Source organism: Podarcis vaucheri (assembly GCF_965113315.1).
Source record: "Podarcis vaucheri genome assembly, chromosome: 13".
Lineage (NCBI taxonomy): Eukaryota > Metazoa > Chordata > Lepidosauria > Squamata > Lacertidae > Podarcis > Podarcis vaucheri.
This window is the reverse complement of record NC_138751.1, coordinates 55935337-55948350: the sequence shown is the minus strand read 5'-3', so window position 1 is coordinate 55948350 and position 13014 is coordinate 55935337. Positions and strand designations below refer to the sequence as shown.

At 40.9% G+C, this 13014-nt stretch overlaps 1 protein-coding gene across 6 annotated transcripts in view; it reads right to left on the bottom strand.

Moving 5' to 3' along the window:
- The window catches only part of PTPN3 (protein tyrosine phosphatase non-receptor type 3), a 101115-nt gene that overhangs the window by 50076 nt on the left and 38025 nt on the right, over nt 1-13014 (bottom strand). For 5 of the 6 annotated variants that reach the window (XM_082194759.1, XM_082194758.1, XM_082194763.1 and 2 more), the window contains exon 2: nt 2969-3123. In XM_082194759.1, the coding sequence (XP_082050885.1) occupies nt 2969-3123 (155 nt within the window). The remainder of the gene's footprint in view (nt 1-2968; nt 3124-13014) is intronic. The other variant, XM_082194760.1, reaches the window with a different exon arrangement.

Here is a 13014-nt window from a genome sequence, read left to right as displayed (position 1 = left end):
CGCCGACGTGGGGATCCAGGGCACAGTCCTTCAATGGCTGCGCTCGTTTCTCTCTGGTCGGGGACAGAGGCTGGCGCTTGGGGGGGAACTGTCATCCCGCCACTCCTTGGTGTGTGGAGTGCCTCAGGGTGCGATTCTCTCCCCGATGCTTTTTAACATCTTTATGCGCCCCCTCGCCCAGCTTGTCCGGAGTTTTGGGCTGGGCTGCCATCAGTATGCTGATGACACCCAACTCTATCTGTTGATGGATGGCCATCCTGACTCGGCCCCAGACACACTGATCAGATGCTTGGAAGCTGTGGCTGGATGGTTACGTGGGAGCCGGTTGAAGTTAAATCCTTCGAAGACAGAGGTCCTCTGGCTGGGACGGGACGATATGGGATTGAGGGGGCAACTCCCATCTCTTGCGGGGGTGCAATTAGTGCCAGCACCGTCCGTCAAGAGTTTGGGTGTAATCTTCGATACCTCCCTCTCTATGGAGGCGCAGATTACAGCTATAACAAAGGCGGCATTTTTTCATCTCCGCCAAGCTAAGCAGTTGGCCCCTTACCTCTCTCGCCCTGACCTAGCCACTGTGATCCATGCGACGGTCACCTCCAGACTGGATTATTGTAACTCGCTCTACGTGGGGCTGCCCTTGAGACTGACCCAGAAACTCCAGCGGGTGCAGAATGCCGCAGCGAGACTCCTTACGGGGTCCTCGCTGCGAGATCACATTCATTCGGTGCTATACCAGCTGCACTGGCTCCCGGTGGAGTACAGGATCAGGTTTAAGGTGCTGGTTTTAACCTTCAAAGCCCTATACGGCCTAGGACCCTCGTATCTACGGGACCGCCTCTCCTGGTATGCCCCACAGAGGAACTTACGGTCCTCAAATAAAAACATCTTGAAGGTCCCAGGCCTCAGAGAGGTTAGGCTGGCCTCAACTAGAGCCAGGGCTTTTTCGGCTGCGGCTCCAACCTGGTGGAACGCTCTGTCACAAGAGACAAGGGCCCTGCAGGACTTGACATCTTTCCGCAGGGCCTGCAAGACAGAGCTGTTCCACCAGGTCTTTGGTTGGGGCACAGCCTGACTCCCTCCTTTGGCAATCCTTACAATACTTTAGTTTATGGTTGCCATCAATTCTGATTTTAATTAATTCTTATGATGTTTTTATAATGTTGCACTATTTTAGTGTTGTTAGCCGCCCTGAGCCCGGCTTCGGCTGGGGAGGGCGGGATATAAATAAAATTTATTATTATTATTATTATTATTACTAATGCTGAGACCATGCACTGACTTTTTGAACAAAGCTTGCCGGTTTCCTTGAGCTGAGAGTCCGAGTTTGGTGACTGAGGCTTGGAGCTACGACAAGCGCTTTAACTATGCATTGACTTCAAAGTGATGGTAAGGGCAGGGTTAACTCCATATCTAAGTACGAAAGCAATACCTGGAAGTTGGGTTTGAGCACCCATCCTTATCAAGGAGTCCGGATAGCTTAGTTGGCTGGGGCGTGGTGCTGATAAAAACCAAGGTTGCAGGTTTGATCCCCATATGGGACAACTGCATTTTCCTGCATCGCAGGGGGCTGGGCTCAGTGATCCTCAGGGTCCCTTCCAACTCTACAATTCTATGATTCTAAGGATATATTGGTTTCACATTCTGAGCTTTCTCTCTGATTAGCATATGAACCAGAAGAGACTTCTAAGGAACAGAATATGCCATGACAGGATGCTGAGCTCCTTACTATCCAACAATTTTCTCAATTTTAAACAAATCTGCACATTGCATTATAAAGTTGTCACTTGGCAGGTATCTTGGTCCACATTCAATACTGAGTGTGTTCAAAGTACTGTCTCAGCAGCAATAACCCCAGAAAAGTACCATAACAGCAGCAATAACCCCAAGATTCTTAGCACATGGAAATATACCGGTAATTGCCCCAATGAATTTCAGACATGATTTGCTTTCAGGCTACATGAGACATGTTAATGAGAACAGAGGCTGGGAAGTGGACCTTCTAATTTTGAGGAAATAACAGGTGGGAAGGGGACCTTCCATGCATCTCAAACAGTTCCTTTCTACAGAAGTGTCCATGGGGAAGAAATATCGGAACTGAACTATCAGACTAGCTGACATGTTGATATTCCTGGCCTACATACCATTTTCCAACCCAATTTTGGCACAAATAAGACAGAAGCTTCATTTCAAGTACCTGTCCAGGTTGTCCAGTATAATGCAATACTCTCAATGGTAAAAGCTATAGACATTGCATGATTCAATCACCAGACATTCCCCAAGAGCCAATTACACATGATGTGCTGAATGCACATAAATAAAAAACTGCAGACATTTGTCGCTGATAAACTGTCAACCTACATGCACCAAAGAAAAAGTTAACAAAATATTTCTTCCATATATGCAGTGGTTAGCATTAAAAAAAATATACCTCAGCTATCTGAACTGATTGTGACCTTTCATCCATAGACGCTGGCAGGTCTATTGAGGTCATTAACCTCTTGAAGCAAGAGATGTGGACTATGCCACTATCACTGTCAACAAGAAGAGAATATTTCACAGCTAAGTTTGAAAGAAACCTGGATTCTAACATGTTCTGTAATGGATGGGATGGCAGTAATTCAGACCATGGGAAACCCAAGGATGTAGTGACCTTTGAAGACTAAGCAGACTTGTTTAAAGTGGGTATCTTGTCCAGTTTCAATGAATGTTGCACCACAACAGATGTTGTATTTGACTCCTTCAAGAAACCATCTATTAAGGATGTTACCATGCCAACATTGGAAAAGGAAGGAGTTTTAGCAGCAGTTTTTCAGAACCAATTTGCTTTTGTGAAGTTGATGTTGTGCAGTGAAGGATCAAATATCTGATATGCAACAGTTTCTCAAGTTTCCAAATTGGACCAGAAACCCCAAAACACAGGGGCCCTATGCTTTACAGATATCACACATTTCAAAATCCCAAGACTTACACTAACTTTGAAGCTTTGCATTGAGCCATCCAAAAAGCGGACACTGCAAATGATCTCAGATCGGGTGCGTTCCTTTGGTAGTTCAGATGCTCGAATGTTATTTATTCTCCCACCTAGTGCTCGTAACCGAGAGTTCATAACTGTTGCTGAACAACCTGCAAAGAAAGATGCCAAAGTACATTTTTACATATAACAGACATATGTTTTTGGTTATATACAAGCTTTCCTTTAAACTGCTTTGAAGTTTTACAGTATATAAATATACAGTATATAAATTCTGTGCATGTAAGTAAGTAAATAAAACTCTTCCTCTAAATTCACCACACATGCCACATCAAGATGTACAATAGTGGGACAATAGTGTTGCAGTTAAAGAAACTCAAAAAGAACGTCATAATATTGTTGGAGTTTCCAAACTGCTTAGGAAAACAAGAATACACACAGTGTAAGATGATTTTTTATGTACAGTGGTACCTCGAGTTAAGAACCTAATTCGTTCTGGAGGTCCGTTCTTAACCTCAAACTGTTCTTAACCTGAGGTACCACTTTAGCTAATGGGGACTCCCGCTGCCGCCGCGCAATTTCTGTTCTCATCCTGATGCAAAGTTCTTAACCCGAGGTACTATTTCTGGGTTAGCAGAGTTTGTAACCTGAAGCATCTGTAACCTGAAGCGTCTGTAACCCAAGGTACCACTGTACTGATTTGATCATTTAGATGGCTATTACATTTTTATAACTTAATTTAAGTTACCAGAATACCATTTTGCTTTTGTAAATTTTTTGTAAAGCATTTGTAAAGTCATGGGGGGGCATTTTCAAAATACAAGAGCCCTTAATAAATACAACAATTATTGTTCACTAACTTAGCACGCTAACAGTCATTATAACTATAGGGACGGTGTTCCCGGGGCCATAGATTTTTTTTTCTTAACAGCAAATAACAATCATCCACTTATAAGTAGAAACAAAAGGGTTCACTTTCGCTGCATGGCCAGGAAAGGAACCAAACATGCTCCTTTCCCACTAACACTCCCCATATGACTAGCCCTTGCAATTCTGACCTGGAAATAATAATATTTTTTCAGATATCAATAGAGAATATTGTAGGTCCTGATCATTTGCAGATGGTGATTTGCATAAAAAGTCAGGTTTATCAACACAACTGAGGTGTATCCTTTTAGATTCTATATTGTCATTAAGCAATGCAAACTTTGTTTGAGGGCTGCCATTTTTCTGAGTGCATTAGAGCCAGCAGAACAACTGCTGATAACACTATGGCTAAGATGGGGACTTGTGTAGTGGAAGACTCTGTAGAGTGGTCCCCTAGCATCATCCAGGTCTCCAGTTGTTGTGAACCATTTCCTCTTCCACTTCACGTGCATGTGGCAGCATTTCACTCCTGTCAAAGTGGAGGGGCTTCCGTTTGGGGTTTCAGCCACTCCATTATATTAGGGGGGGATTTCCCCCCCCCCAGCAGTCAGTTAGCATTCTATACCCAGTGAGAGTACATAGTTCTAACATACCTGGAATTAGGCAAATGTATGTCCATTTCCCCCACCCATTTTTAAAAAAATAAAATAAAAATGGAAGGGAGAGCCCAAAACAGAAAATGGAAAAAAACAGGGTGCATATTCAGAGGGCACAAAATAGGACAAAAACGGGAAATGGGGAGGGAGAACAAATGGAATGGCTGGCAACCTGAACAGAACTGCCACATTTTGCTATAAAGCCATGCTTGTAACCCTTAATCACATTTTTAAATCACATTGCACTTTCATACAATGACTGCCAATTCACTCATTTCCTTAACTGAAGCCTTGAGGAATTCTATTGCTTCCTTGAGAGAGTGTTGTCACTTGAATAGCAAAGCCATAGTATAAATAAATAAAATGATAAGACAGGTTCATATAATAGGACTGCAACATCTCTATTGCCAAGGTGTTTCACCACAGATCAGCTGTTTCAGTGAAAGTTCTTGCCCATGAATAGGGCAAGTAGAAGGCATCCAGCATGAATGGAGCTTGTGTATAACTTCCACTATTTTTCATTAAAGCAATGATGCACCTCAGTACAGTCATTGTTACCTGCAGCTTGCCTAATAGAACAAGAAGATGGTCCAGGTTCCTGCAACACATTTTATGCTGCTTCCCTGAGATGTACAGACTTAACTAAGTATATATATTTTCTCCCAGGCACCACTACAGCCTGATTAATGCTCTCTACCTATAGTTAAACTTTAAACAGTGTTGACCATGCTGTGTTGACTATGCTGTTTATAGTTCATGTGTGAGTGGTGCTTTACACTCTGGTGCAAAGAAGGGCTTTATTTATTCATGAATTATATGCATGCAATGTAGGGATTTTTCAGACTTGCGAAACATTCTCTGCAGTACTATTTTCTTGATTGTCTGTAACTTCTACACTTTCCACAGTTCTTGCAAAAGTCTCTGCAATGAGCCACATCTTAATATTAGCGCCCATTTTAGAAGAGGTAAAGGTAAAGAACCCATGGATGGTTAAGTCCAGTCAAAGGCGACTTCATCTTGCTTCAGGCCAAGGAAGCAGACGTTGGTCCAGAGACAGCTTTCTGGTCATGTGGGCAGCATGACTAAACCGCTTTGGCACAGGGGAACATCATGACAGACACCACAGTGCACAGAAACGCCATTTACTTTCCCACTGCAGTGGTACCTATTTATCAACTTGAACTGGTATGCTTTTGAAATGCTAGGTTGGCAGAAGCTGGGAAAGAGCCACAGGAGCTCACCCTGTCACAGAGATTCGAACTGCCAAACTTCTGATCAGCAAGCCCAAGAGGCTCAGTCATTTAGATCACAGTGCCACCCACGTCTCTTTACGATTTATCTTTACCATTTAAGTACTTTCTGCTTTCAAGGAGATTCTGACTCTTAACAATAGAGCTCCATCTTGGAATTCTGAGTTCTTTAGACTTTGAGATGGCATCTTGCCACATGAAATCTCATATTTATAGCATGGTTTTTGTGCTGATCACACTTCTGCCTGCCTGTCCAAATCATTGTTCCATTACCACCAAATAAAAGGGTTCACAGTACAGAACTTAAAACATGGGGAAGTGAGGGACAGATTGTTTCCTTCTGAACTGTTATCTAAAGAACTGGGAACAAAAATCTGTTATCCCCAATAATATTGTTCTAGTATCTTTAGATAATACTAAAGGAAATAATTTTAAGAACAAATGGAGAAGGAAGAAAAGACATTCAATTCCAAAGTCTTTTGGACACCCCCCTTTCCCCAGAACTAGTTAAAGAGTGTAACTATCAGATTCTACTCCCTTGATTCACGTGTCACAGTAAGGCAAACTATGACTTACCAGGATTGCACAAATGTAAAGGCTCCCAAAGAGGAGAGTGCAGCTGCTGTGTCCCTCCCCAGTCTTTATTCTTGTACTGTACTGTACTAAGGCAAGGTTTGGCTTAGAATGTCAGCCAAAGCTAGGCTTGTGGTTAAAGCTCTCTCCTCAAAGATCACAAGCTGTAGCCAACCTTCATTGCAACCAATTTTGAATCCACTTTCCTCCATAGCCAATTTAAACACTCAAAAGTTCTTAAAGCTGCATTTCTGTCTCTCTCACACCCAATGGAAAGAAACTAAGAAATGCTTTAAATGGGACATTTTGAATCAGTCTTAAGGATCAGCCTATTAAAAGCAGGTGCTAAAGATACATACTACATGAAAAGTTACATTAATAAATCTGTGTCCAAAACCTCATGACCACAACAAATGCCCTACTATTATCCACCAATGAGTTCACTTTGTTGTTACAGGGGCTCCAGGCCAAGCTCACTTATGCACCTCTCTTTACATAGATGGTGGTGGCTTGGATATATAAGCATCCATAGTCAGAAAACTGAACATGATATGCTTAAATGTTCCGTTGTGAATTAATTACCTTATAGAATGTTTTCACTATCATTCATTTTTATTTGCTTCAAAATAAAGTCTATGGGAAGCTTTTAACCTGGACACTAATGGGAATGATTAGAGACAGTCAAAAGCAATAAACTCTCAGTATTTTATTGTTTTCCTTATTGCAATGTGTGTGTGTTTTTACTGGCAACTAAAATATTTACTTCTCCATAATTAATTTTTGCATACTGAAGCGAGTGATTCCTGAAGAATGTGGGCACCGTGCCAAGTTGACAAGCTGTGTAAATTAATCTCACACAATGGCAAGGCACATGGATTATTCCTCGTGGTCCAAGTGTTATGTTTCAAGAGGTAACTCTGCTGCACTGAACACTTAGTAGAACAGCTTGCTCATGGGAGGAGGGGGAAGGGAAGGTAAATTAGGAACAATATAATTTTCTGCACCTTCCATTATAGAGACCAAAACTACCGATACTCATTTTACAGCTACTGAGGTCTTTGCTGAGGTCTGCAGGGATTGCCTTGACCTGAATTATCATCAAGAAGTATCTGGAGGAGAGTCCTTTATTAAGCACTCTGTGTGGTTTGCTCTTGAACAGTTTGAATTCACTTTAGTTTTCTGCAGTATAGTGTCTGCACTGGGCTACTTCTTGGGAGCTTTGCCTCTCATTCTTTCTGAATTGGGGTTGCTGCTATGCTGCAAAGTTGGACATGCAGCAAGAGGATGCAATGACAGCTGGCATTCTGGGGCATATCAGATGTGCATGCACCCTGGTGACTCGACTAGCACTAAGGGCTACTCTAAGGGCCAAATGGAACTGTCCTTTTTCCTGTAACTGGTAGACCATTGGTGAAGGAGCAGCCAGGTTATAATCCAATGGGTGATGTTATTTCGCACTAGGTAAGGGGGAGTTTGAATAGTTGCCTCACCTGACCTGACTGCATGGTCCAGGAGGCAGCAAGAGGCTGGCACTCCCTCCTCAACAGCTCAGTACAAAGTCCAAGGTAGTTTGGGGACTCTCCTTCATCACCCTTTCTGGATTGTGCAACTGATAGTACCATTGTGCTGGATTTGAACACTGGATTTGAGTGAAATTCAGAAATTGCTGAATTCCAAAAAAATAGTGCCTGGTGAATTACCTGAGAAATGAAAAATATCTCTGTGGCACACTTTCTTAGAAATCTCAAGAACGATAGGCCTCAATAAACACAGCACAACACACCATTGCGCACCCGCATGGCCCCACAGTATGCCAACATCTTCATGGCAGATTTAGAACATTTCCTAAACTCCTACCCACTCAAACCTCTCTTGTACCTGTGACACATTGATGATATTTTTATTATCTGGACACATGGTCAACAGACCCTGGACACCTTCCACCAGACATTCAATGACTTTCACCCCACCATCAACCTAACAATGAACCAATCTATGCAAGAAATACATTTTTAGACACTACTATAAAAATACAGGATGGGTGTATAGACCTTATACCGTGAACCAACTGACTGACAAACATATCTACACGCTTCTAGCTACCATCCCAAACATACGAAACAATCCATTGTATATAGCCAGGCCCTACATTACAGCCGCATCTGTTCCAACTCTACAGACAGAGACTCTCACCTAAGAGATCTACAGCAAACCTTTTTAGAACTAAAATATCTGCCTGGTGAAGTTAAACAACAGATCAACAGAGCCAGACTGATACCAAGAGAGAACTTGCTGCAAGACAGACCCAAAAAAGAAAGTAACAGAATACCACTATTAATCACATACAGCTCCCAAGTTAAAACAGTTCAATGCATCATCAGAGATCTACAACCTCTCTTAGACAATGAGAGTTCTGTTTCTCAAGCTCTGAGAGGAAAACCTTCCATTGCTTACAGACAGCCACTCAATCTTAAACAACTCCTCACCCACAATAATACAACAACCAGACTTAACATGGACACTGGTACCAGAGCCTGCAATAAACCCAGATGCCAACTTTGCTGCCACATACACCCGGACAACACCATTACTGGCCCCAACAACATCAAACATACCATCTCAGGACTATTTAACTGCTCATCTTCTATGATTGTGTATGCCATCAAATCCCAACAGTGCCCTTCAGCCCTCTATATTGGACATACAGGCCAAACACCACGCCAAAGGATAAACGGACATAAATCTGATATCAGGAATCACAAGACAGAGAAACCAGTAGGAGAACACTTCAATCTCCCAGGACATTCTATACAAGATTTCAAAGTAGCTGTCTTATTACAGAAGAATTTTAGAAATAGACTGGAAAGAGAAGTTGCTGAATTGCAACTTATTACCAAACTTAAAACCATGGCGAGACCTGGTCTGAATAGAGACATTGGATTCTTATCTCATTATACATGATAAAGCTATTTTTAGCCATCTCACCCCTTGCTTTTTCCTGTAAGACCAACTGCAGTCGTTAACAGTTGTCAACAGGCTTACCACACCTATCAGCCAATCATCCTTTTCCACCACCCTTCTGAGTAATACCCCTCCCCACCCTCTCACTATATATAAGGGTCTGGTGACTTCTGTTTCAGTGTATCTGAAGAAGTGTGCATGCACCCGAAAGCTCATACCAATAACAAACTTAGTTGGACTCTAAGGTGCTGGAAGGATTTTGTTTGTTTGTTTGTTAAGACATTTTCTGATAGCTAACTTCTGGTTTCGAAATGGCAGCCCCAGCAGGTGGTGAATGTTTACATATTTTACAAATAGATACTACAGTCTTCGCTTTTAACTTTCCAGATGAGAAGAAATGAAAAGTTGAGCAAATAGGAACAGATAATTTTGAAGGTATTAACAATACATGATAATTCAATACATGTAATTCTGAAAGTACATATCTGCACAGTGGTACCTCCAGTTACAAACCGTCCTCCTTATGCATGCTTCAGGTAACGAGCTCCACTAACCCAGAAGTAGATGCCCCTAGTTGCAACCATTGCCCCGGGATGTGAGCGGAAGCCGCACACCGGTGGCACAGCGACAGAGAGAGACCCAATAGCGAAAGTGCACATCATGTTAAGAACAGTTTGGGGTTAAGAACAGACCTCCAGAACGAATTAAGTTCATAACCGGAGGTACCACTGTACTCAAAAATAGATAAATAAAAGAATGTGGTACAAAACTTGATTTCAAGTAGTGAACAAAACCTAAATAAAATATTCAGACAATATCATTATGCCAGCAGTGTTAGAATGACTATAGATTCAGTAGCAAGGCAGGCTCTCTTATGAGCAGTTCCATGAGAGGGCTTACCCTTTTGTTAAAAACACTTGTAAACATAGCACTCTGGAACAAGCATTACTTCAACTAGGATATATGAGAATCAAAAAGCTAAGTGGCTAGACCTTCTTCATGCAGGCTGTTATTATCTGCTGTCAAGGTATACACTGGCTTTGATCATCCTAGAGCTGTTTTACGGTTGAACCAGTAATTCACATTTCACTCCTTCAAAATTCAATCCACCCACCCTTGTCTGGTAAACAGAAAGTCAATATAAAAACCACTGCATTCTAATGAACAAAGTGAATTGACTGTGCTTATTTTTAATTATATCATACAAAGGTAAGTTTACCTCAGTCTTGCCAACACACCCACAGAAATTACATGGATGCTATGAGATGGCTCTACCCTTCTTGCCCATTGCATTTCAGTGCTGGGCACTGAGGATGGTGCTTCCTTCCTCTCATGGCCCATTTGGTTACTATTTTGTGCACAGAAGAGGGATGGAGCATCACCTATTGCAACCAGGCAAGTGCTTAAATATGGCGTCTATTTATCTGTTCACTCAAAAACTGCTGATAATGTACACAAGATAATATCACCAAGGCAACCATCTGTAAACAAACACTGAACGTCCATAAAAATGGCAAAAGTAGTTTCTTTCCCAAATAGGTTTTATCTTAAACAATAGCAAACACAGTAAATAAAAAGTTCACTTGTAATATATCAGTGGTTCAGTAACCAAATGGGTTATTACAAGGTGGCTTAAATCAGACTATGACTACCTGGAGTACACCAACACACCATCTAAGATTAGAAGAGAATGATAAAAAAATAACTGTTGCAGCCCTGAAATCCATTTGGATCCAAGGCTGCCTGAGAAACAGATGTTCAGATCTTCAGCAAGAGGCTTTGCTTCATATCCTGCCACCATCAGAAGTGCAACATGAGACAAGGTCTTTGCAGTCGCAGTGCCCAAACCAATGGTGGACAGACTGCAGCCTATGGGCCTAATGTGGCCCACCAGTTCTCCTCATTTGACCTGATCACCAATCTAATCCTTAAATGTATGTGAAAAATATCACAGGAATGGAAGCAAAACATTATAGGAATATATCACCTGCTTACAGCCCCTAGCACCACAGCAGACTTGCCTATGTGTTATACATATACCTCATTATGCCTTTGCGCCATATTCAGTAAATGACACTACCCACAGCTTACATACACCCTTCTTGCCTCTGTCTCTCTCACCTCCTATTTTATTATTCTCTCACCCCACCCATGATCTAAATTTAGACTGTATGGGCACAAACCTGTATTTTTGCTTACATGGGTGTTATGCCCCTAAAGGTATTGTATGAAAATTACAACCTGTAACACCCAGTTTCTAACTTTCTGTCACATATAGGTGTGATCAAACAGAAGCAGAATTCATTGTCAACTGGTGCAATCACCAGGGGCAGATTTAGCACCACTCCAAACAGCTTGTGCCCACACACTTTTTGCATATAAAAGTTAATGCTTATAGAAAATAGAATAAAGGACTGAATTTGGAGACAATGAGTGTTCCAGCCCTCAGTAAAATAAAACCTGGAATGGTTATATGTTCAAACCAAGCACTCAATTGCATGCAGAAGTCTTGTGCTCTGTTGACTTGCTGCACTTTTAAATGTTCAAAAACTTTTTAAAATGATAATGAAGTAAAACATATACACACACCGAACCACAGGCTTGAGGAATATATGAACATCAGGGCTACACTGCAACATTTTGTTATCGGGCTTGTTTATACAAACTCCTCTACAGGAAGAGGCGTGTCATTATTCATGTAGCCTAAACAGCACCACCCTTGCACATGAAGGAGTTATCAGCTACTTTGAAGGAATCCCAAGGTTTACAGAAGTACAGAAAATATTTAAGAAAAAACCCTCAAGAGGCTGAACCCAGGGTGGATAAAAATTAGTGTTTTTTAAAATATATATATATATATGTTTGTTATTTAAATAGGATTTTTTTTAATTGGAATTTTAAAACAAAATGCTTTTGGAGGAAAAACCTTTCTAAAGATAGTTTTCTATTTAAGTTACATTATAGTCCAAAGGCTATTCATCAGGAAATAAGGATTTGTTTTACGTTTTTCATGTGTGCTAAAACTCAAAGTTGTTGTTTTTTTTAAAAGTCTAACCACACCAGTTAACAAACATGGATACATATGCTATAATGTTATTGCTTTAGTTCAATAAATTGTTTAAATTGTTATTAAGGAAATGATTATTTTTCTCCTTCCAATAAAGTACAGCAGAAAAGTTGTCCAAATATAAACAGTTAACTTATTAAACCTCACAATGATTTCATAATGATCTATGTATTTCTAATAGTATTACCAAATCAGTAATTTTTTATATACAGTAACTGTAAAAACTACTCTGAAAATTTATTATTCCAAAAAGGAAACCTCCATCTGGTTGTAAATACATATTAAGATTATACCAGCAAGAATGAGTCTTTCTGTAAAAAAAATGATTTAAATCAAGTCTTACTGACTAGTGATTTAAATCGTGCTTTAAACTGATTTGATTTAAATCAAATCCACCCTGGCTGAACCCCACAAACAGACCAAGAATGGCTATGCCCAGTGGTCATAGATCAGAGGGAGAAAAGCCAGAAGCCAGATAGGAAGGTGAATAGAATGGAGTATCACGGAGAATGACATTTTTAACTAAGTGGAACAGTAAACAGAAGAACTCCACATAGCAACATTCTTTTGCAGGTTCTACTTATTGTTGTTGTAGTCAAATGTACGCTAGTCTAGTCAATACAGCTGTGTCTACACATGTAGCAGAATGAAGTGACTGAATGGATAACA